This window comes from Notamacropus eugenii, chromosome 1 (genome assembly GCF_028372415.1).
Source record: "Notamacropus eugenii isolate mMacEug1 chromosome 1, mMacEug1.pri_v2, whole genome shotgun sequence".
Lineage (NCBI taxonomy): Eukaryota > Metazoa > Chordata > Mammalia > Diprotodontia > Macropodidae > Notamacropus > Notamacropus eugenii.
This window is the reverse complement of record NC_092872.1, coordinates 674,623,393-674,650,216: the sequence shown is the minus strand read 5'-3', so window position 1 is coordinate 674,650,216 and position 26,824 is coordinate 674,623,393. Positions and strand designations below refer to the sequence as shown.

Here is a 26,824-nt window from a genome sequence, read left to right as displayed (position 1 = left end):
TAAAGTTTTTATCAGACTGCCAAGCGAGTCCCCCGAGGTAAATCTCTGAGCAACATAACTTAGTAACAGGGACGTGCTGTCTGCCCTAAGCAGACAGCTCCCTCTTATAGGTTTTGGGGGAGTACAGAACAGAGAATGGGATAGGACAGGTGATATCCTGGAATTCTTCTCTTGTCAGACTAAGAAGAGCTTTGTTTGAGTCCAGGTGAGAGATAGCATTCCAGATTTTAGGACACCAAACCACATATCCTTTAAGGATAGAGTGGTGAAATAAATACATCAGGCTCAATTCCCTTACATGAACACATACTCCCCAAGGTGAGTTAAATTCCTTAAGGCAAGAAAGAGTTGAATTTTTAAATTTAATTTTAATTTAATCACTGAACCAAGTTCAGAGACAAAGAATTATGCCTTAAACAGTTACAGGACAAAACTAATTATTGAACTAAATCAATTACTTGCAAATAGGATCAAAAAGAAAAGGATACCTGATCAATTTTAATCTTTTCACCATGACATAAAAACAGTTAAGAACCTCTGTTTTTAGGCAACATTTCCTTCTCTCATCATAACAGGCCCAAACAATTTAGAACCTACTTTTAGTGACTATTCTCAGTGTGGTATGGTAGACGGAGCCTTGTGCTCAGAATCAGAAGACCTGGATTCAAGCCCCATCTTAGATACCGAATAGCTACTGACTGGGCAATCACTTAACTTGTACTAGTTTTAATTTCCTCAACTGTAAAATGGAGGGCAAGCCTCCATGGACTCTGGAGTCCTTCCTAATCTCTAAATCTATGATTCTATCACCTTGGTATTGTCCACTCCTCATCCTTATTCATCACACACAATCAATTTTTAAATCTTGTCACTGTCTCCAAATCATCTCCCACATCTTTCCCTTTCTCTTCTCCCATAGGGCCACCACTCTAGTTAAGGTCCTCATCACTTCTTACCCAGGCTACAGCAAAAGCCTCCTAATAGGTCTCCCTACTTCCCATCTTTCTAGTCTACCATCCATAAAGCTGCCAGATATTTTGTTAAAGCACAGGTCTGCCCATGTAACTCCAGTGGCTTCCTATTATGTCTAGAATCTCTCTGGCATTTAAAACTTGTCATCACATGGCTACTTCCTACCTTTCTGGTCTTCTTAGTTTCTTCCACATAATCTACAGTTTAAGTGAGCTGGTTGACTTTCTGCACTTCACACACAACCTCCACCACTCATGTCTGTACCATGGCACTGATTGTCCAAAATTCCTGAAACGCTCTTCTTACCACTCCCGCCTGGAATTCCTGGATTTCTTCAAAACTGCTCAAGAATCAACTTCTGCAAGAGGCCTTTCCTTTGTACTCCCAGTTGCTAGTGCATTTCCCATGCCCATATCCTACTGCCATCATGATTACCCTGCAAGTGCCTTGTATTAATAAGTATGAGGCACCACAATATAAGAAGGATGCTGATAAGTTGGAAGGAGTCCCGAGAAAGGCAGCTAGGATAGTGAAGACCCTTGAAATTGTGCTATATAAAGCTTGATGGAAGCATGTGGGGATGTTTATTCTCAGTGATGACCATTTTCATGTGCAGTTAGGGTTATCATATGGAAGAGGAATTGGGACTTCCAGTTGGTCGCAGGGAAAGAGCCAGGAGCAGTGGGTAGAAGTGGCAAAGGGGCTAATTTCAGCTTGGTATCAAGAAAAGCTTCCTCATTACTAGAGCAACCAAAAGCAGAATGGGCTGCTTGACCACTTATCAGACTTTTACAGCAGGAATTCCTTTCTTGTCTAAGTTGTACAAGATGGCCACTGGGCTCTCTTTCCAGCTCTCACAGACTGTGATTCTGCTCTGTATATACTTCTGTGTGTGTTGCCCCAGCACCAGAATGTAAGCCCCTTGATGGCAGGACCTACTTTGCTTTTGTCTTGGTATTCTCAGGGCCCAGCAACATCTTATAGTGTTTAATAACTGCTTGAAGAGGAGGATCAAAGAAGTTACAGGACAACTATTCACAGCAGGTGGGATGATAACAGACAACAAGTAGTCACTGCACAAAGAAAATGGCCTCTGGACTAGAAAGAGAGCAAAAACGACTAACGGGGAACTAAGACAAATAGAGAGATGGTAAGAGAGCACTCAAATGCCCCTGGTGAGTATCATTTACCAGTCCCAGATAGTCGTGAAGGAACCAGCATACACAATTATCGAAGCATGGTCACAATCTCTGGAAAGTTGAAGAGTATGGGAGAAGTGCCACAGGCAAGGCACAGACACTTTAATTTTCAAAAATGGTTAAAGAACGGCCTCTGAACAGTCTAGGGCAGTGAGATTGATTTCAAGCAAAATGCACATTCAGTAATCATTCCTTTAATGGTAAGTCTATATAGAAAAAGGAGTAATCAGAAAGAAATGGCCTGGCTTCATCAGGAACAAGTCATGCCAGACTAATAGTAATAGCTCCATGTCCTTCTATGATGAGATTACTAAACTGTGACATCAGAGAAAAGCTCTCAAGCAGTATACCTAGCATCAACAAAGCATTACAAGTCTTCCACACAGTTTGTGTGGAAGAGATGAAGTAACAGGAATTAGACAACATTGCCCAATTGTATGGAATGAATTTTAACGGAATGGCCTTGCTGAGAAGGTAGCTGATGATGGTTCATCCACTCAGATGGCAGCATCAGTATACATGACAACTTTCACTGCTTGGGAGGGCTGGCCAGCTCCACCCAGATTCTGTTCTAAGGACAGCAGCCACGCCAGGCCACCTTCCACATCTTCCTTCTTCTCTACTTCTAGTCCTGACTCTCTTTTCCGACCTCCGCCCCCTCCTCCTGCTTTTCAGACCCTTCTGTATGTCTCTTTGTCTTTCCCTCTGCTGGGGTTCAGATCCTCAGTGATTACTTAGCACATCAGTATTAAATAAACACCTGCCAACTCGACAAGCTGAAGGAGAGAGCAGGCAGCTATTCAGCTGAAAAAGGCCTGGTGGATTTTAGTGGCCTGACAGTTCAATAGAAGCCAATTGTTGTGAAATGGCAGCCAGAAAGACTAGCCTGCTTTCAGAATGCACTGAGAGATCTCTCCTCCAGGACTGGGGGTCTGACATCTTAAGTTGTCTGTTCAGCTCTGTCACCGTGTTTGAGGAAGGGCACTGAAATGCTAGAGTGTCTAGAGAAGACCCACAAGGATGGTGAAGAGGCTGAAGTTCCTGATGTGTGAACATGGACTAAAACAACTGGAGCTACTTAGTCAAAAGAACAGAAGACGATGAATGGACATAACAGGCCTCTTCAGGAATCTGAAGAACGGTCATGTGGGAGAGGGATAAGATCTTCTTCTTACTTGTCCCCACAGAGCAGAGCCAGGAGCCACAGGGAGAAGATGCAGTGACAAATTTAGACTTGATGTAAAGAAAATCTTCCTAAAAATGAGAGCAATCCAAAAGCTGACTGGGCCGAGGTAATAAGCTTCCCATCCCTGGAGGTCTTCAAGCGAAAGCTAGATGATGACTTGTCAGGTACTTTGTACAGAGATTTCTATTTAGGGATTGCAGTAGATGGCTTATGAGGTCTCTTTCAATTCTGAGATTCTATGATTCTTTTCTCTAATTGTTTCTAGATTATGAGATCCTTGGAGGAATTATTCTAAATTTAGAACAGCTGAAAATCCCACAGAGCTAATACTTGCTGAATCAATTATTTCATGATGAGAGACTCTGAAGTTGTGGTTGAGACTATTATTTAAATGTTTAAAAAATGCCTCCAGGGTTTCAGGCATACGGGATAAGTCTTTTTAAAAATTTTAATCTATGAGATGCCATTCTCTAGTTTCACTTAATTGAGGCATTTAGAGTAGAGCTTAAAACAGAAAACACATTGTCATAGCTACCAGAATGAAAAACATTTTTCATCCCATGACATAATCAGCATCATTTTTCTCAACAAAATCACAGCACTCTACTTCTTATAAATATTCCCATCCAAAACTTTAATACTCCCTTGTGTACTTACTTCCTGACTTAAATGACTCCAGGACTAGCTATATACTTTGAGAGTGCCTCAAAATTCAAGGCCTTAAAACATATAACCCTACCAAACCAGATTTCTCATTTCTGTTCCAGTCTGCAGACTAGTAAAGTTGAATATAAGTAACTGTGATCTTTCAGTAATATTTAAAAATTCCTTTAACAGCTGAATTCTGGAATAGGCATCAAAGAAAACCATAATTAGAATGTAATCACATCATAGTAGAGAACATTCTAGTGTATATAATTTTGGTAGTCAAAACTACTAGAAACACCATGAGGATCTAGGATCAAGCTGAATTTTACTTTTCTCTTCACACAAAATAAGACTCATATGAGAAATGTTAAAACATAAAAATAAACTGATAATTTGCTATTTTTACTAAGATTTGTAGGTACACATAATTCTTTCAAAAATAGCCTCATAAATCTAAAATTAAATTAAATAGAATGATTCTGAATTCATAAAAATGACAAACAATACTTTTGATTTTTTTAGTGGTCTATATTATTTGCTTTACACTATGCTATAATAACACTATAACTGCCTCTGAAAAATGTTAAAATTATGAAATAAGTAAGAAAAACTACAGGTCATAACACAAGGAAAAACAAGAAACATCCCTGAGACTTGGTGGGATGAAAGGGGAACGTGGATCTTGAAGAAAATACTTTATTTAGAAGAAGCAGGTGTAGAAGGGAAACAAGATGGAGGTTTTTAGTGAACCGCAAACTCAGGAATGGTCAACAATGTAATATAGAAGCAAAGAAATCTGATTTCCCCTTAGGCTATTCAAAAAGAGTTCTAGGAAAAAGGAAATTATAGTTCTGTCCTGACCAAAGCTCCTGTGGAGAGCTCTGCTCAGCTTTGGGTGTCATAAGTTGGGAAGGACACTGATAAGCTGGAGAGCACAACCAGTACACTTAAAGGCCTAGACTTTGTGCCACAGGAAGAGGCTGAAGAAATGGCTACTGAACCTAAGGAAGAGAGGGCATAGAAGAGGCATGATTACTGTCTTCAAATACAAGAAGGGTTGTTACTTGGACAAAAGAATTAAGTTTATTCTATTTGATGACAGAGGGCAGAACTAGGAACAGGGGATAGAAACTGCAAAATGGCAAACTGAGATTTGAATTAAGGAAAAATCTTCCTAACAACTAAACCAACCCCAAAATAGAATGACCCACAGTGATAAATAGAGGTTTCCCCTTCACTGGAGATATTCCAGTAAAAGTTTGATGGCCACTTATTTGGTATACAGAAGAAGGAACTTTTTTTTTTTCAAGTATTTGATGGGCTATATGATCAATGACATCCTTCCTACCTTGGACATTTTGGAATTAATGCGAAATAACATTCATGAAATACCCAACAGTACAGACAATATAGAATCAAATACTTTGAGCATCCAGAGTTGTGACTTCATAAGAAGACATTTTACTAGAATTTGTTATCTGAATGCAACATAGCAGATAGCTTTCCTTACTTATTACCCTGCAATTCTAGGTTTAAATTAAATCTTTTTACATTTTTAATGTAATTTTGAGAAGTAAGACTAAATTATAGTTCCAGAAACTAATTTTGCCATCTACCTACTGACCACATGAGAGTTCAGAGAAAGTAGATATTAGTTTTGCCAACAAATTTATAATATATATTTGCCCACAAATATAATAACTGCCAACAAATATAAACTTAAAAAAAAATCCAAAAGATATTGCTATTTTACCTGCAGAATGGCCACTTCATTACGAAGCTGACTTTCCTGTTTTGTAGGAAATCTCATCTTATCAATCACTTTAATAGCTACATCCCGTCCAGTCTTTCTGTGTTTTCCTAGAGAAAAAGAAATGAAATTAGTAATAGAGCTAAAATAGGAGCTCTCACAAATATAAAACACTATAATGGAAAGCTGTCCACCAGCTGACGTCAGCAAGCTTACTTAAACATTCTTAATTTGTGCATTTTCTTCCTAATATTTCTGTTAATTCACCTCTCTAATTAATTCCATACTAATTGTGAGAAGGAAGAACGTAGTATTTTCCCTTCTGTATTTATTTACCTACTAAAAGGTTATTTAAGAGACTCAACTTAAGGAGGCAAAAATGACTGCTGAAAGTAAGAGAAAGAGTGCTTAGAAAGGTAGTAACAGCAGCTAATGTGCTCTGATCGAGCCTTCTGTGTTTAGCTAGGGAAGAAAATTAGGCTCCTGACTTCATTTTATTCCAGGTTCACCCTTCTTGGTAGAGTAACTAAGAACATTATTCTTTACAGGTCCTTATATTCTTGGTAAAATACTTACACTATAACCCCATCCACTTCAAGAAAATATCATTAGAAATTATGACCAAAAAATGCCTCTCCCAGTGGCATGGCAATGAGCCTCTGATCCAAAGCTGCCCTTCAATGGCAGACAATGAATCTCTAAGTCTTTTGAGATTGGCAAAGATGGCACTTCACTGGCACAGCCTTCAACAAACCAAGAAAATGAAGAGCTGAGTTAGGGATAGAATGAGAAAGGACTTGACATGTTACCTCATTTAATACTCAAAACAACTCTGGGAGGTGGGAGCAATTATCTACACTTTACAGATGAGGTAACTGAAGCTGAGGGAAGTTAAATGACTTGCCTGGGGTTCAAATAACTAGTAATCCTGTCTCAGACAGGATTCAAATTCTTTCTGTTTTCCAAGTCCAGAACTGTAATGTCCACTGTACTCTTAGCTGCTGCCATACCACAAGAAGGCACAATAGACTTTAATAGAGACTTGATAAAATAAAAATTTTAAGTGGGAAGAAATTATGCAAATAAGGTAATCATCTAATATTCACAGCATTCCTCGTTCCCTAAAATTATACACTTTTGTGATAAATGATCTTTCTCTAACTCTCTTAAGTGAAAACACACAAAATCACAAAAATGAACTTTGGACAAGATTGGAACAGTTTTTTCACATACTTAATGGCACCAATTTCTCATTTGTGAGTATCCACATCAATAAGATCATCAATTCATCAAAGCTTTAGAATGCTTCAACACAATTTTCAAATAGAAAGTTGTAATAGATAGCATACAATTATTTATGAAGCAAACATAAGATTAATATAAATAACTCTTCAATCTATATAACGAGCCCTACTCTCTCACCTGAACTTAATTTCAGATCACAAGCATTAGATGTTTCAGATGAGATTTCCACAGGTACATCAAAATCAACATATTGAAACATTATATCATCTTTTTTACAAAATCTAGCCCTCTTCCAAATTTCCCTATTTTTCTCAAGGACAAGACAATTCTCCTAGTCACCCAGGTTCATAACCAAAGCATTATCCTTGACCCCTCACTCTCCCTCCCCTTACATATCCTGTCAACTGCTAAATCTTGTCATTTATAGCCCTCAAACAGCTTTCACATCCATCTCCTTCTCCTTACTCACAAAGCCACCATCACCTCAAGCCCCCCTCGCCTCACAAACGAACTACTGTAAAAGCTTAATTGGTCTCCTTAACTCAAGCCTATGCCAATCCATCCTACAAATAGCTGTCAAAATGAATTTCCTAAAATGCAGGTCTGATTATGTTATTCTACAACTCCAATGGCTCCATATTCAAAGATAAGTTCTTGTTAATCTCTTAAAGCCCATCACAGGCTAGTTTCTCCAGAATTATACATTATTTCCTTTTCCATACTCTGTGATCCAGACAAGCTGGCCTTCTTACTGCTCCCAAACATGAAATTCCATCTTCTACCTTCAAGACTTTGTAGTGGCTGTCCTTTATGCCAGGAAGAAATTTCCTTCTTCCCTTCTCCTCTTAGAATCTCTTGCCTTCAAAATTCTGCATAAGTTCCACCTTCTAGATGACAGCACTAAGCATATACCAAGACTTCAATGACAAAAGGAAGGGCTGAATACACTTTTTTTTGTAGCAGCAAAGAAATGGATACAAAATACATGCTTCTCAGTTGGGGAATATATAGCAAATTGTGGTACATGAATATAGTGAACTATTACTATGCATTAAGAAATAAAAATTATGATGAATAAAGAGAAGCATGGAACACCTTCTTATATATGAACAGAGGCAAAAGTGAAGTAAGTACAATCAGGGAAACAATACACACAATAACTGCCACAGGGTAAACTGAAGGAATAACAAAACAACAAAAACTGAACACTGAAAACCTTCAGTGATCATATCTGGTCCCAGAGAAGAGAGATGAGAAGACATTTTCCTCTGAATACTCTAAGTAACAACAGACTTTCTCAATATGTTGGCTAGTTCTATTTAACTTTTTCCCCCTTTCTTTTTTATTCGTTATTACAAGAAAGAGCTCTCTGGGTAGAGTGGGGTGAAGAGGATGCAGTGGGAAATGCTAGTGATATAAAAACAAAAGACATCAATAAAAATAGATTTAAAAAAACTAAGTCCATTTGTAATGGCTTACCTCCATATACAATGCCAAACTGTCCTGAACCCAGCACCTCATCAGCAAAGATCTGATATACAGAACTGATATCCTATTTTAGGAAAAACAATAAATAAATAATTTAACATTTATATTTAAATATAATTTAAATTAATAACTTAATATTTAATAAACACATATCTCCAATGACTTTCCACTATGATAAATATGCTAGCTTTCAGGGTTTTTTTAAAATACTACAGAAAAAGTAAACTGTAACTTCCAAAATGTAGGTTTTCTTTACTATGTGTCTGAGAATTAATGCCCTATTATTATGCTTTAAATCTTAATTTGAGACCACACTGCAAAAGGGTATTACACTGTTTTATGAGAACTTGCCTAAAACTGACTTGTTTCTTTAAACATGTATCACAAAATTTGGGTGTAGGATTAAAAGTAAATGATTAAGAATAAAAACATTTTGCCCTATATCATTATTAAAAGGTTTCATACCTCATTCTAAAGAAACTTCCTCCCCTCCCCCCCACACACACCCTCCTCCTATAACTCAAAGGAAATCTCCCAAAGTTCATATTTAACAAGTTTAAGCTGACAGTGTGAGGGTGTGATGCACAACCTAAGCTTCGAAAAACATGAACCTGTCCTGGTGCCTGGATGTTTCCTGGGCCTCCTGCCTCTGGCCTTTGCTCATAACATTACCTTCAAACAGAACAGAACTCTTCCTCCACCAATGTCTGTCAAAATTCTAGACATTCTTCTAGAGTCAACCTTAATGTAAACTTCTCCCCCAATGCCCTAAATAAGAAGCAACTGTTTCCTTCTCCCACCTCTTATAAACTGTCTGTACCGCTCTTCCCAGATATCTCTCCATTTGCCATCTGTTACCTGCTGCTTTGCTTAGTTTTGACTACACCATCATCACCCACTTCACACCATAAATTCATCACCAGGAAACTCCTCCTCACAGAGATCGCTTCAGCTTTGTTACTTGCCCCTCAGCAGTAAAATTTCAGCTGCCCCGGACTGGAGGACGGAAGGATTGACCAAGGATCTTCTCCCAAAGCTTCCCTTTACAGAGGACTCAGAATCCTCACCATCTCTCTGTCACCAGATTTCCTCCACCTCTACCACCACTGCTACCACCACCACCATCACCATCACCATCACCATTATTATCATCATCCTATCACCTCCCCACCCTTCAGTTTCCTTCTTCTTACTTGTACCCATAGAGCTTCATACCAGTATTCCCATACATAATAGGCACTTCACAAAGGCATATTGTATCATATTCTACATCATTTATCATTGACCAGTTGTTAGGACTGACTTCTATTGCATATTGCCTTTCATTGTAGTTATGTACCCACATGTATGTACCATCATAAGCTGGCGGAAGGGAGGGAACATGTTTTATTCACCTTTTTATCCCCCACAGAGCCTAGAACAGTGACCTGTACACTGGATAAAGGTGTTAAAGCTAAATTGTGCATTTTGTTAGGACTATTACTTACCACATTCTCTTGGACCTGGCAGTTTGATACAGAGATGCTAATAGACAACTCATCTGTAAAATGTGAAAATAATAAATTAATGGAAAGCACAAGAAAATGTTGATATTCCACTTAACTGAACAATGATCCAGTATGATTTTTAATATTGCAACCAAAGGAAAAAGATAGACCCAAGATTATGAAATGAACTGTTTTCCAGACTTAATGTGCAATAAATGGACAAGAAAAAGAAAACATGGAGGAAAAGGGGAGAACACATGGCCCAAAAGCAGATAAAAGAATTAGGTTATTTTTATAGCCCGAGAAACTTATAAAACTTCATCAAAAAGAGATTTACAGGTTCACAGATTTAGAGCTATAAGAAATTATTTAATCCAAATTATTTTACAGATGAAAAAACTGAGGCCCATAGCAGTGCAATGACATCCTCAAGGTCACATGAGCATCAGATCTGACCCCTCCCCTGGCCTCTCTGCCATGCTTCTTTCTTAACAAAGGTTAGATGTAAGATAATAGGCAAAAAGAAGACAAAAAACAGAGATTGTCACAATAATTCTCTGAAAGTAACTTCTAAATAGCAAATATAATATTCATGAAATTTTTAATGGTCATGAAATTAATATTAAGATTATGCAAGGAACCTTCAAGTCTAGGCTAACTACTCAAACCTTTATTAAAACAAGAAAGGGCACAGTGCTGCTCCAAGCACTATTTCTGGCATTACCTGCTCAGAAGGGCAGCGGTTTCCAAATGTCTTCAGGAGGAAACTTAGAGGTCCTCAGATGACCTTTTAAGGCCCTTTATCTCTCTGCCCCTCCCTCCCTGGCCAACTGCATTTCCTACAGCTCCTCAGATAACATCTGAGGTGGTCAGGTTGACCTTTATGCTCCCATCTATCATCATCTCTTCATCACTGCCCCTATTTATGCCCTTCTCTCCTAGAACAGGGCTACTCATTGTCTTCATCTAACCAAAGGCCTCTCTGGTTCTACTCCTGTCAAGCTCAGGCTCAAGCCCCACTTCCTCTATCAACCATTTTCTGACTATTCAAACCCACATTGCTCTTCCCCTCCTTTGAACTCAGTCAGTACTTATCTGCACCATTGGATTTAGTAACTAACCTTATACTGCCTCATGCTATTTAACTCATTTACATGTGTATGTTATGTCTTCCACAACTAGACTACAGGCTTTCTGAGGGCAGGGAGGGGTTCTTCTAAGGCTATTGGCACAGTGCCGACAGAGGAAACACCAAATACTTGCTCAAATGAAATAATTATAACAGAAGCTCTTCTATACTTTTTAACTATTATGCCTTAAGTTCAGTAAACAAACTAAGGTATTCACCCTCAAAGTTTATAAAATTACAAGATACTAAGAAAAGGAGAGGTGTGCCATAAGTCTCATTATGACTATTCAATTTTTAAGGTTAATTTAAGATTTTACAAAATTAACGGTATTAATATGACAAATTTCCTTTTCATCAACCATCACTATGTGCTAGGCAACGTGTTAAGTCCTAGGTATCCAAAGAAAGGCAAAAACACTGTCCCTGCCCTTAAGGAGCTGTTATCCTAACGAGTGAGACAGTATGTAAATAACTCAATCTGCAAGACATACACAGTGTAAATGGCATCAAAGGAGTATAAGAAAAGGGCCCCTGTAGAAAGCAAGACACCAAAACCTAATTTTTTCATTTCTTTAGGAAATAAAGGGTTAATCATTTGAATTTTTTTATGTTTAACTGGTAGAACTTAAACTTTACCTCTATCAATTTAATTCCCTATAACTGGTTTAGACCAGCACACAATTCAGACAAAAATAAAAAACATTTATGTAAGAAGAGCAAAAAAAACAGTCTAAGAGTTACCTGATGCAAGGGATAATAATGGGAAATAATATCTTAATGAAGAAATCGCGAGGTGATGTGCTATATTACTAGATGCATTCAGACCAAAATTGTCCTGAACAGTTTAGCTGCTTACTGTGATCTTTGCCTTGTCCTGGAGAAGTACAAACACTAGCTTGAGGGGTGACTGGCATGAGAGCCTGACGAATGGCCTTTTCCCAGCTCTGGGCCACATCAAGGCCCACTCCAGTGGCCGCCAAAGCTGGACTGTGACAGCTACCTCCATTGTTCTCACCCACAAAGTACACCATCGTATCAGTGATGATCTCAAAACAGTGTGGGTTACTGCCGTGAGAAATATGAGAAAGATCTTGTGGCGGAGACACGCGGAGAATTTCTGAAAGTGGGATTTCCTGAAATAAAAAAGAAAGTATTGAAAAATGTGAATAAACCTTTGTTCAGACAAATGAAGTAACTTAAGATCTCAATTCCTAGCAGACAAGAAAAGCAAGAAGGGGTACAATGCATGCAGCCAGGAGTACATGGCCAAGAACAAGTCTTGGGTTTACTGACTTGCTTTTCGAAGGCTGAGCAAGCTGGCAGCATCAACAGAGGCATGACAGAGAGGAGGAGGTACAGGGTCCAGGCCTCAGGTTAGGATTGAGTCTGGCAAAGAGAACACTTCCTTATCCAAGAGGCTGCCACGCCTCATTTGGAGACAAGGAGATAATGTAGAAGGGGGGCTTTGTTGTTGCTACCAGCATTTGCTCTTACCAACTGTCACCAAATCATGGGGCTATGAACTGGACCTGTAATATCACTGATACAGAAATTACAAGTGCCTTCTCTGTAACTTCCTGCCCCAGAGAATGGCCTGGAGCACTGGAAGGCTGTGATGCACCCAAGATCAAATGGCAAGCTGCCTCTCCACCAAATCAGATTAAGGAATATTTTACTGAGGTCCTAGCATATATGATGTCCTATAAAATATCAAAGAGGAGTCATGTGGCTAAAGTAGAAGATGAGTGTGGGGAAGTCATCCTTGTATGAGCCATTCATCTTTCTGTTAGTAATAATAACTCTTTAGAGCAGATATCCAGTCTACCTCCTGAGATGTAAATAAGAGCCAAAGACAATAGCTTAATAACACCCCATTTTTTGGCTCTTCTCATCTTTCTGGTTATGACATTCATCAATATTGCTTAACAACTGTCTGGCTGAAACATGGGCACTGTGGGTCTAGGCATGGAGGAAGACAAGCTGGATTTGTCATCAAAGTAGATGGTAACAGTCAGGATGCAAGTTGCTCAAGCCAGCCCTTGGACCAGGTAGCAACAGTAATGTCATGATGACAGGGGTTCAATGCCGCCTCTGAATTTACTCTATGACTCTTGGCAACTCAATTTCTCAAAGCCTCAGTTTCCTTCTTTATCTATATCTCTTCCAGTCCTAAATCAATGATGACAAAAAGAAAGGCCTTTGTTTCAGAAGGAATGTGGGCTTAGGACATGTACTCCACAATTTCCCAAAGATAAAGCACCCTGCTCTCCTCCAGTTTAGTCAGTTCTGAGCCAAGCTCACTTTCCATCTACAGGTTCAATCCAAGCAAAGTTAAAAAAACATAGAGTCTGGCTCAAAACGAGCTTTGAATAAATACATGTTAATTGACTTTACCTAACATGTTCCAATCTCTTTCCACTGGACAATTTAATGTGCTTCCACTCAACTGAAAATAATATTCTGGATAACAGGCATTCTTTTATCCATTTGATTTCTCTGGTGTGAACAGCTAGGCTAAACTTTAAAAAAAAAGTGACTGGATCTCATTTAGGAGGGTCTGCAATGCTTTGGGGCGCAATGCAAGTAGCTTAATATTGTCAGCAAGCAAAAGTATTTGGAGAACTTCACTATCTACAGGGAATCCTTCTTCCATATGGACTATGTGTTAGACTTCATCCAAGATGGATACAATCAGCTTCCTTCCTAGTGTTTTTCCTATTCTAATACTAACAATCAGAAAATCACTGAACAAAATTATTTCTGTTTTTTCATCACTGCAAGAACCATCAATGATTCTGACATACATACAAGAGGTGCCTCATTGCACAAAAGTCTTAAAGCATCATTTTGCTCTATCAAATCAAATGCTTTTTTGTATAGTCAATAAACAATATTAAATACAATGAACATCTTATATTCTGTATAATTTAAGTTAATATGAAAAAAGTTTTTGCTATAGAATATCATTTGTGAAATCCTACCTATTCCCATCTCATACACATTGTGTATGCAGATTATGCCCATAAAAATTCTATAATGATGAATGGATCCAAAGTTTTCCAAGCACATTTTCTGACACTTCTGACATTTTCTTGGTCACATTTTTTGGGAGGAGAGGTAACAGTATGATTTTTTTTCCCAAGTGCTTAGTAATCCAGAGGTGAGACCTCAATACCTTCAGAATCAGGTTGCCTCCAGCACAGTCCTTCTCTGTGTACACGACTGGTCTGGTCAGGCTGCTGCTCTACCTCTCTTTTATCTTCTATTGCTATTTCTATGAGAGACCAAGTGTCACACTGGAGCAGAGTCACACAGGAAGAGAGTTACCCTGGGAAGCAGACACTGGACAAGGCACAAGAGTGTCAGTTTCCTCATCTATAAAATGGGATAATAATGTTAACACCTGTCTCCCACCGTTGCTGTGAGGCTGAGATAATGCCTGTAAAATGCTTTTCAATCTTACAGCTCCAAGTAAATGTGAACCAGCATTTCCTCCCACGGGACTCCACAAGCCCCTACAGAGAGGAGTCTGTCATGGAAATTGATTATAGATTTTTTCATTTTTCATCTATTCGCGCTCTTTCCAGATTCATCCCTAAGTGCCCTTGAAATTTAATTTCACTGAATTCTCATCTGTAAATTCCATTTTCTCTCCTTTCCTTATACATGTTTTATAATGTAATCCTTTCTATAATTTTTACAATTCTTCTCTGGAAGGTTTTAGAAACTTATGTCCTAGTCCTCAAATTCCATAGCTCTTCACTTGGCAAGGAGATCAAGTGTCTGCTGGCTAAGGTGGCTAGTAGGCTCTGTTGGTTTTCATCTTTTAGTCGCGATGACAAATTTATATCAGCTAGATTTCCTGAGGACATGGTTAGAGTCTGTGTCAGTGTCTGATTTTATATACATATATGTGTATGAATGTATGTATGTGTGTATGTATATATCTGTGAGTGTTTCTTACTGTTGAAGCATGTTTTTTTACTGTTTTTCCCTTTGGCCACATTTCTATGAAGACCACAGAGTATTAAATATATATAATCAGTGATTTTCTGATTGTTAGTATTAGAATAGGAAAAACACTAGGAAGGAAGCTGATTGTATCCATCTTGGATGAAGTCTAACACATAGTCCATATGGAAGCATACATACAAGCATGTAACCAAATCTTTTTAAAGAGTTTCTCTCTCCCCTCCTCCTCTCTAACAGATGCTGGTACTTAAGTGGAAATCATCTTCATGGTGGTCCTTTGTGCATTATCCTAAGTACAACAACATATGGCCCTATCTATGTCCTATGAAGTGTTCTCATTGCCCTCTGACAGACTCTCTGATGCAACCCTGCCATAATTCTTAGTTGAGACTTCATCATCCTTCTCATTTCATTTACAGTAAGAATGTTAAGACTGAGAGGATTCAGGTCCTCTATGTCCTCTTGAAGAAGAATCTTCTACAACACAAGGGCCTCTCATTTAGCACACCAGCCATCAGAGTCCTCTGATTCTTAGGAACACTTGCCCCTTGTCCCCTATCCCTGAAGCAAAGAAGTAGGCCAACAGGACTTGGGGCCACTACCTATCACGTTTTGTCTCATGGGATGCCAGGCCAAACAATTCATCAAAAAGTGGCCAAAGTAGCAGTGATACGCTTCTGAGAAGTGAGTGAGGAGGCAAGTTGTGTTGCTAGGACTATATCTGTGGTTTTTTCTAGTATGACAGAACCAGCCAGAGCCTGCAATCTGCTGGCAAAACCTTTTGATAACCCAATGAATTCCATGCCACAATGAAATACTGAAGCTGTAACTAGACACAATCAAAACTACAAGACAATGGGATAACATATGATAAGTGGAGGCAGGCTGTAACATTACAACAATGTTCCATGGGCAAAAATTGGTATAAAAAGCATCATCTGCTATATTCATGCCCAAAAAAGGAGATGATCAATAACATAACAAGAATGGACAGTCCAAGAAATTAAAAAAAAAAATGAAGCAGTCTATTGGATTTATTATCTATATAGGATTCATGGAAGGGCATGGGACAAGAAGAGGTTTCACAATCTATACCAGTTGGGCAAGAGTACAGAAGCAGACAGAGAGATAATAGAGCTAAGTAAAAATTATGAATAAAACATACATACTACACTGATCAGAGGTTCCAAATTGTATTCCTGGAGACATTACTGTTAAAAGATCTAATACTGATTCATTGTAGTAGTAGTAGTACTAGTAGTAGTGGTAGTAATAACTAAGATTTATACCGCACCTTAAAGTTTGCAAAGTGCTTTTCATGTCACAGCAACTTAAGGTGCAGGTGCCATTTTTAGCCCCATTTTATAAATGAGGACACTGAATCTGAGAGTTAGTGTCCAAGGCACAACTCCAGCTCCATTCTTCTTGACTTGAGATAATATCTGTAAAGTGCTTAGCACAGTGCCTGGCACACAGGAAGTGCTTAAACGATTATGCCCTTTCCTTTTCACTCTTGAGTCCAAGTTCAACGCTCTATCAACAATGCCTCTCAGCTATTTCATCACATGCAAAATGGTTATGCTAAAAAAATTTTCACCTATCTTAAAACTAGTGTCTTAAGAAAGAATAAGCATAACAAAAATAAGGTCATGTGTATAAAAAGCAATAAATATCATTTACTGTAATTAATGAATTCATAGTTTCTATATATTTTCATATACTTTTGAAAGACTAAACATTCTGAAAAACCATTAAGTCCTTACCTTATAATACTTTGATCCAGATTCATTTTGAAATAATGTAAGGAATTTGCTGTCAAGTCTCCAGTAATGTCTCTTTCTCTACAAAACAAAACAAAACAAAAAAAAGGGTAGGGTGCTCTGAGTTTTGAATACTTACTTTTAACTACTTACATAACTGCATTTCCACACTCATAATATAGAACCACTCTAACATACCAGACTGTTAGCATGTTCATTCTCATAAGCAGTCAAGCTTTCTCTTAGATAACAAGCTTGTTTAGGGAGGGCAAGGGCGAATCTTTATTATCGACATAAAAAACTTTATCCAATAGAACAGAGGGAAATAGTCTTTCACAACATGACTATTATGGAAGTGTTTTGCAAGACTACACATGTATAACCTATATCAAATTGGTTGCCTTCTCAATGGGGGAATGGGGGAAAAGAGGAAGGAGAGAATTTTGAACTCAAAATTTTAAAAATGAATGTTAAAATTGTTTTTATATGTAACTGAGACAAAACAAAATACTAAATTTTTTTAAATGAAAAAAAAATTTAGCCAAACCATCCAAGAATATGGAAGTCTCATCTTTTTCTTGAAGAGCTTCTTCATAGAGCCTTTTAAAACCGATTTAAGTATCTCAAAACTCCTGCCTATAAAATTTTTAGAGCTAATCTAAAATTATCCACTTGCAACTGAAGCATTATCCTTCTCTGTTTAAAAACAAAAGGCCTATACCCATTCTCTCTACAAAAGCCTGTTAAATAAAACACATTTTTAAATGCCTTCTAATCTTTTCACCTTAGCACATATGTAGTGCATTGCTAGAATTATAGTTCCTTCCACCTTTATTTAAAGACCCTAATTTCTTTCAATCAATCATTTTCATGGCATTCCTCCTGACTCCTTAGGAATTCTCTACCTCCCTCCCTAGTTATGGATATAAACCATTATTTGTTTTACCTTGTAAAATTCCTCTCAATACATAAAAATGATCAACACCCTAATGCATTCTTTGAAAGAGTACACAAGTAATGACATTTTCTAATGAACATGAATGCATTTAAATTATAAAATTACCAACCAAATTATCTCTGCTGGTATAGTGCACCATCCAACCTTCTTTCACCATTGTACTGCTTTTCCTCTTTGTGTGCTTGATGGACTGTACAACTCTCATTAGTGGAATATTATTGCTTGTTGATGGACTAAGAAAAATGTTTAAAATTAATTAGAAATATTTAAAATCTAGTTTAAGAAATCATCTACACCATAACTGATCAGAATTCTGTTAGAGTGATGTTTTTCAAATAATTCAAAAAGCCAAGTAGACTTAAAAATAAGAAAATAAACAACTTTCTCACACTCAAAACATGCATTACATTCTCATGCCTTCACATCCTTGCTCAGGCTGTCTCCTATGACTAGAATACTTTTCCTATCTCCCTTCATCTTTTCAAGTTCTGTCCATCCTATAAACCAATATCCTGCTTCTTAAGGAAGCCTGACTTGATTCCTCTTGGTTAGTAATGACTTCAGACCCCACACCACTTTTTTTTTTAAATAACTAACAATACACTCCTTTTGGAACACTGTTTATTAGACCTCTGTGTTGATATTTTATTCTTCGACGGATTGGAAGATTCTTGAGAGCAGGGATTATGCTTTACATCAATTTTGCATTTTCTCAAAAGCTTATAAAGGATGGTATTCTGCTAAATAAATGATGCTACATAGATTTTTATGAGCAGCATTCTCACAAAATGTCAAGAATTTCAGCCTTATGAAGGTTGCTCCTAAATTTATCATGATTACTTTTTGATGAAAGCTCCCAAATATATTCTCTATGGTGGCTTCTGCCATCAAAAAAAATCTTCCTGCATGGGATTATCATTTGGTATAAAAGATAAGCCAGTATTGCTAGCTTGTGGTAGGGCTCCAACATAAACTTATACTGTCTTGATTTTAAGTTTAAAAAGCAGTTTTCTTTTTTAAAAACATACAAAAAATTCACCTACTTCTTCTATCTGCATAGAAAGGCTAAACTATGTCAGTCATCAAAAATTCTACCACAGCTATACAGAAATGCCTGCTGGAGCATCCTCAATTTGCTCACTGTTAATCTTCATGTTGAAATCTCCATGTTAATCCCTGTAGCTCCAACACCCAAAAGTTCTATAGGGCTGAAGGGAAGCACCTTTCGGTTCTTTGAAATGGAGTTCCCTACCTGTTTTGCCCTGCATGATGGATTAGATCTATCTATCATTTTCCAGGCATATTTATTTACTACCTGATGGTTCTCACAGCTTCTTCATCTCTCTCTACATCAAGATCAGAGGGATCTAAGAAGAACATTTTGTCTTCTGGTGGAGATGGTTCTTCTGGATCATCCAAACCCCGACCACCATCACTGTTCATGTCACTACTGTCAATGTCCATTGGCATATCCATATCTGTTCCCAAACTGGAAGGCTCTGGCAAAGTTTTAAAGGAATTTCAAATTTTTGAACGAGCAACAAATTTTAAAACTATTTCAAAGTTAAAAGCAAAACAGATTTTAAAATGAGTTCCTCTAAAACTGATTTTCTTGTGTAACTATTAAAAAAACACCTGCCTATCAACAGTGTCATTCGTCTATCAACAAGCATTTATTAACCGCTTATTATGTGCCAAGCCCTGTGCTAAATGATAGGGATACAAAAAAGGAGCAAAACAACTGCCCCTCCCTGGCTTCAAAGAAGCTCACAAGCTCATGGAGAAGACAACATGTAAAAAACTATGAATATGTAAGATATATATAGAGAGAGAGCTGATGAAAGGTACTATCAGAGAGAAGGCATAGATGTGGGAGAGAATTGGATACCAGGATAGCAGCTTCTATAAAAACAGGGAATTAACACCTTATCAGGCCCTCTTTTCAAGGATAAAACTTGTCATAATGAGAAGTACTTATTCGACTGTAACCAATAATGTTACTATCTTTACTTTTTAAAATTTAAAAGCAATGTTACTCATAACATGAATAAGCCTTGCAAACACTTTCTTCATAAAAAGGTAAATTTCAGCCCACTTTGAGTCAGAGTACCAAAAATTTCAAACTGATGGAATCTAATTCCAAGAAGTTTTATCATAGTTGCATTTTCCTTTCACATTTATTACTGAACTTCCTGCCACAATAGCTGCTATGCTGAAAGTCATTTTTTATTTTTCCTCAACTTTTCCTCTACTCATTCTAATCTATCCTAAAGTCTCATCCACGCTAATCATCAAAAGACAATTATTAATAATGATAATCATAAGAACTCAAAATTGTAAGAATTAACTCATTTTCCATTTGAATTATATATGTAAGCAAATTTAACAGCACAAATAATCAGTTTATTCCTGTATATATTTTTTAAAAATTCACCAATCATTGTCTGATAAAGATACTCTGATAATATGCAATGAAAAACACAGACGTGTATCCTGAGGAAAAATGTTAATTAATTCTATAGTACTTGGCTTCTATTCCTTATGCTTCCTGGTTCCAATCACCCTGATATAAAGTGCTACTAACAGTCAAATTCATATCAGGTTGCACCACTATTTTAGGGAAAGTTACTTCAGCCTCTAAGTTTAGGAATATCTATTATAATAACAGATAAGCTAGGCAATGCAGTGCTTGGAATCAGGAAGACTCAACTTAATGAGTTCAAATCTAGCCTCAGACACTTACTGGCTGTGGACCCTGGGCAAGTCATTTAATCCTGTTTGCCTCAGTTTCCTCATCTGTAAAAGGAGCTGGAGAGAGAAATGGCAAACCACTCCACAGTATCTTTGCCAAGAAAACCCCAAATAAGGCCATGAAGAGTCAGGCATGACTGAAATGACTGAACAACAACAATAAATTTGTAAGCACACTATTATAGTTTCCATTATTTTCCTGAAATTAGGTGTCCTACAGAAAACCCAAAAGGGGTCTACATACTTGCTGATGGTAGCATATAATATCATATATGCATATTTTCTCTTAATTGATGATAATAAAGAAAACTTAATCCATACAATCTAGAGGCAGCCATATGGCTCAGTGTAAGTGACTGACAGACCTTGAGAGAAATGATTATTAATAGCCAATAATTTGGGTAGATTCAGAGTTCTCAACTTCTTCCAAAGTCTTGATTTTTAAAAGTTCAGTCTCTTGAAGTACATTGCTGATAATAAGACTCGACTAACTTTCTTGTTCAAGACCCATCCAGGTACAGTAGCCATTGGGTTCTGCTCAGGCTTGAGTAAGGCATATATTCTTTCAATAGATTTCTCAAGGCTGAGAGTGGTCTGGATATAGAGACAGTCTGTCCAAAAATGACATGACATCACTCTCAGCACCTCATTTTAATACAGTCCACCTCCCTATGTGTTATCCAATCAGAGTTGATTGCCACCCTTCAGAACACCTACCCTTTGAAGGGTACATAAACTGAAAGCCCACTGCCATGATTGCCTTTAGTCTAAGAGAGATGACCAAATGACCATCCTTTTTATTAATAACATGCTGGGCTTATTAATAAAATGATTAAATTACTCAGAAACTATGTCTCTCAAACCTTTTTAATCATCACACCTGCAGTCAAGAAGACCGGAGTTTAAATCCTGCCTCAGATACTTATTAAATGTGTGGCTCTAGTAACTTTAGGCAAGTCATTTAACCTCTGCCTGCCTCAGTTTCCTATCTGTAAAATGATGACAATAAAAGAACCTACCCCACCCCAGGATAGTCAGATGGATCAAATGAGAAATAATTATAAAGTGCTTAGCACAACACCTGGTACACAGTAGTTGCTTTTAATAAATTCTTATGTCCTCTTCTTCCCCACCTCTCTGAATGGTAAAAGGGACCTTTAGGTAATCTATTTCACCTCTGTTCTTTAGAAAGCATGAAACGCCCTCTATAACAAACACAAATTCTGCCATATAATCTGCGCTTTGATAGTGACAGAAAACCATTTACCATAATAGCATGTTATTCATTTGGGGCTATCTCCCTATGCCTTCTATCTATTTATTCTCAGTCTATATTCTGGAATCAGGCAGAAATTTAATCATTTCTTCCATAAAGAACTCTTCTTAGAGTACATGGCTATCATCTAATCTTAGGTAAACTCTTAGGTTAACTCTTCTCTCAGCTAAATTTCCTCAGCACCTTCAATCAAATTTCAGCAAGTTCTTCATGTGAACTGTTTTCTCCCCATTCCTATGCTTACACTGCTGATATTTTTTTAACCTAAATTTAGGTTTTATATTCATACCTATTACATTTAATTTTCTTAGATTTGCCCATCATTCTGATGAAAATATCAAAGAGAGCAGGGCCAAGGGGAAAGCCCCAGACTCTAGGGCCTAGAGCATATCAATAAAGTTTTAAACTGATATCAATCCTTAATCAACTCTCTGACAATAAAACTGCAGCCTACGGAGGCAAAGGACAAAAAGAGGAAAGGTAAATAACCAATTTATCTTAAAGATAGTTGAAAAGAACGCAGTAAGATGTCTTTTTCTCATTCCAAAAGATACTGTTAAGAAAAATGTTTTTACCTCCATTGAAAGTAACCTCCCCAAGACAATCTCTAGGTACTTTTGATGCACAGCGCTTATGACAATTAAATCTGCAATCTGAAATGAAAATATTCAGTTTAGTAATTTATATGAAAACACCTACACAATCACATAAATAGCTATGTCAGGAATATTTAAAAAATTTCTCATTTTTATATGGTGCTCATAAGTTCTTTAAAGAAAACTTCCTAAAGTCTTAATGACTGCATTCCAAACAATCAGCAACAATGAATCTCCTTTCGTTTTTCTTCTGTTACCTTCTCACTTCATACCCATTCCCTCCCTCCCTTCCCATCTTCCCCATGAACTCTCCAATTACTAACAAATTCTCATTCAATATGTCTCAGATTTTCATAAATTTCTCTTATTCCTTTCTAAATTTTAGTTACCCTTTGATATCCTATCAAAAGAGGGCCTTTAAAACTCTGTATTTTAGCTTCACAGGGACAAAAGTACCAAAATGGAAGTTGCAGTACACACTGCAGAGCAGTGATATCAAATTCATATGGAAAGGGATGGATCCCTCCCCCAGCACAGTGACTTAGAAAACTACAAGTTAACATCATTCAAGTTGATTGTGTTTTTATTTTATTTTTTTGTTACATATTTCTCAGTTACACTTTAGCTAGGTCCCTGTAGTACTAGGGAGTTTTGCTCCTGACCCAGAACAGGTCTGGGCTCTGGTTGGGTCCCTCCCAGGTACAGGTGTAAGGACGAAGGTACTGATGGGAGTGCTGTTCATTGATGTCTTCAACCCTATTGATGTCACAACTCCGTAGGCCAAACCCTCAAAACACAAATGCATTTTCTAATAGCAATCCAGCAAACTGACCATGAATCTTGACTTTGATTGCCATTTCAGGCTGAACTTTTGTGATTCAAGAACATTACTGCTGGCTCTGCTGTACATCCTTCTCAAAAGGCAGCAAGTCATTCGGTAATGTTTTAATTCTTTAAAAAATTTCTAATAAAGAACTTTGAACAACATCTCTTCTGTGTCTTCGAATTAATGAAGACAAAAGTAATTTTCTTCAAGATTACTTTGATGTCAACAGACACTTCCTAGTCATATGGGATGTATCTGCTCCTCCATTACCACTCCCCTTCAATCCACAATCTCTCAAACTGTAAGGTGTGACACTAGCATCTGTCTTGTCTCAAAGTCTCAGCTCCCCCCATCAATGTTTCTTTCCTTAAACTTAAAACTGTTTGAGAATTTACTCCTGCCTTAAAAAATGTTTGAGAGCATTTTCTATTTTGCTATTCCCCAAAGCACATTTTGTGGTACTTGCCCTAGGCCACAATTAATAATTATCACTGCACATATTTTAACACTGATCAACTTACAAACTCACATTCAAAGTCTGGCTGTTAAAAGTTCAATTTCAACTTTATCATACCTTGTTGAATGATTCACAGCCACTAATAATACATTGTCTCAGCTATCAATACTGTCAAGGAAGCTTTCATTCATTATCTACTTGAAAAAACATAAATTATACTTTAGTCTGTTCTGATGTACAATCAAAGTTTACTGATACATGTTAAATTTCAGGTCATAGGTTTCATTTAGATAATTCCAAGAAAAGAGAAAAAAGATAGTAATTAAAAGCCCTGGTTAGAATTCTGTTTCTCATATTAACTACCTACTCAATCTTAGACAAGTTACATGATCAGTGTTTCTCATTTAGCAGCCTGAGGTAATCACACCAATCCAAGAAGACTTAAATGTAAGAAGCTTAAAATGATATGCAAATATAAAGGATGATTTTATTATTCAAGTATCCCAGTATGATGGCTAGCTTTTCAGGGACATTTAGTGACCTTTGTTTGGGTCATCATTCCTTAACACAGGTACAACTTCCACTCTTTTCAAGGCCCTGGGGGCAGGTATCCCAGGACAGCAGACAGGTCACCCTTACTGAAAATTTTATTTGAAATGAATTGCTGCTAATAACAGGCAAAAAGAACTATTACTGTGCGTTTTAATACTAAAAGCCAACTAACTATCCAACTAACTGTGATACGGCAATTATATTATGTTTCAAAATGTGATCTATAGTTACAAGGGAAAATAACTTTCAAGAGTAAGAGCTCTAAGGTATACAAATGTATGCTGATATCAGAAAAAAATCTTTTCTGTTTTAAATATACTGATTTTGGCATTTAACAAGACACACAAAAAGAAAGACAACTGAAATTCTATCAACAATGTCATTTTAGGTGACTCTTCTTCACTATTAAAATATCAAACTCACATTTGGCAAGCAATAGTAGAGAATTTTTTAAGGAGAAAAAAAAGGAATACTTACCTTTACACTGCATTCCCTGGCGGAAAAGGCCTTTGAGTAGCCGCTTGCAGTACTGGCATATTGTGGGGCGAGTGTAAGAATGCACAGCAAATGTGTGTGGAACTCTCACCCTGCACATGACCATCTTCTCCATCCAGATTGGGCGTCCACTCCAGGAGGGAATTCTCTTACTTGGTTCTTGGTGAATATGTGCCTAAAATTCAAGATATTTCTACAAGTATAACATCAATTATTTAAAAACCAAGTACTGGCTTTAAGAGAGACATCTGTGCAGTACTATAAGAGACAACATAGGTCTCAGCATCTTCCTTTGGTTTTGCAAAACCTTTAAATACAGAGAGAAGTACAGGATCTGGGATTTTCAGATCAATGTAAAAAAAAATAGTCTCTGACATAACTTCCATTTCAACAGGGACACTACAGTCTGAAACTAAGAAATTCCCAAAATTAAATATTAATACTGAATCATATAAAAGTTTTTATAAGTCTTAAATTCATGTTAAAGAACAAAATACATGCAGTTTATTAATATTAAGGCAGACACTATGATCAATCAAAAAAGATCTTTAAGCCTCTACTTTGTGGCAAGAACAGTGCTGAAAACTGGGCACTAAATTACAAATGTGTAGATGTAAAGCCTATTCTCAAAGCAATTTGCTTACAGTCAATATCTTGACTGAGGGCTGAGCTTCTTTTCTTTTTTTTTTTCTGGTTTTATTTGAGAAGGGGTGTACCTATCAGTTTGAATGTCAATACTTCAAAGGATTTGTGATTTCATCAATATGGGAGTTCCTTCTATCAATAAGAATTGCAAACCATCTACTCCTTCTAATCCCCAGTGATTTTTGTTTATGTTCTCCCACAGATCCTCCACAGAAGAACCAGCCAATGGGCTGAAGACCTTCCTCTGGGTCTTTTTTTAGTTTCTGGATTCAGGTCAGTATATGTGAGCTGTCTATGTATCATCCCTAACTCTTATCATATGACCCACCCATGTCCTGTTCTGATCAGACATTTGAGTTTGAATGAGTTTAAATTTAAAGGGAAAATACAGATAACTTTAGTTAAAACTTCCTTTTTGCCTTGAAGTAACAGGTTTTTTCCTAGCTGGTTATATCAGGGAATAATCAAACTGGATCAAGACTAAGCCTCGTTCAATGTATCTCCCTATACACTTCTAACCACTAAATTGTGTTCTAAATATTCATCATTGTCAGAACTCTTGCAATTTCACCTCTCTTTCCATAATGCATGCAAAGAAATGCTCTGGCAGCTGAGAGAGTCTCAACCATTTTGATATCACCATGTTCCCATAGTATGAGTAAAAGATGAAGAAAAAAACATGACTTCATGAGAAGAAAAAAAGATGACAAGGAAAGGAATATGAGAAAGATGACCAAGTGGGAGAGTGGAGAGTAAGAAGTAGGAGATGGAAAAGGAAATAAAGAGTACGGAATAGATAATTGTCAGGGCACAAAGAAGATTAAAAAAAGAAGACTTACAAGACATTGGCACTTAAAATGCTGATTAACGAATGGAGCTACAGCTCATGTTAGAACAGAATGCAAACTCTATGTAATGAAGTGTGACTAGAAAAAGCCTCAGTAGAACAGCTGGATTGAACAGAAAACTTTCACCTTCCTCTACTCAAGTTACTGGTCCTCCAGTTTGGGGTTCATGCTTCCCTTCCCAGCATGGGCCCCAAGCACCTCAACATGCTGAGTCAGGGACAAGGGCTGAAGAGCCAGCAGCTCTGCAAGGCAAATGTATTACCAAAGGGTTTTGCTCACATAGGTCTTGGAGCCTGATCAACCCAGTGTCTGTCTCACTAGCTTTTATTCCGTATAACCCCACATTTCTTAGTATTACCTTTTTTTTTAAGTTTATATCAAGTGACCACAAAGCAGGAAACAAGGCTGAAAATAGATACCTAAATTTACTCCAACTCTAAATTATTTAAAATAAAAGATACTCTTTAAAGAATAAAATACCACGTTTACTCATGAAACTTATAATTTATTTCAATGGCTATTTTAGGTGGTTTTTCAAATCAAATCATCTTAGGAAAGTTGTATATTATTTTTATGTATCAGAC

At 37.2% G+C, this 26,824-nt stretch overlaps 1 protein-coding gene across 2 annotated transcripts in view; it reads right to left on the bottom strand.

Annotated features, from left to right (window-relative positions):
* The window catches only part of PRKD3 (protein kinase D3), a 91,665-nt gene that overhangs the window by 12,792 nt on the left and 52,049 nt on the right, over positions 1-26,824 (bottom strand). For both annotated transcript variants that reach the window (XM_072635862.1, XM_072635861.1), the window contains exons 6-14: positions 24,730-24,922; positions 22,397-22,474; positions 19,110-19,293; positions 17,904-18,027; positions 16,840-16,917; positions 11,961-12,237; positions 9,976-10,028; positions 8,480-8,552; positions 5,759-5,865 (exon numbers count right to left, since the gene is read on the bottom strand). In XM_072635862.1, coding sequence (XP_072491963.1) covers positions 5,759-5,865; positions 8,480-8,552; positions 9,976-10,028; positions 11,961-12,237; positions 16,840-16,917; positions 17,904-18,027; positions 19,110-19,293; positions 22,397-22,474; positions 24,730-24,922 — 1,167 coding nt within the window. The remainder of the gene's footprint in view (positions 1-5,758; positions 5,866-8,479; positions 8,553-9,975; positions 10,029-11,960; positions 12,238-16,839; positions 16,918-17,903; positions 18,028-19,109; positions 19,294-22,396; positions 22,475-24,729; positions 24,923-26,824) is intronic.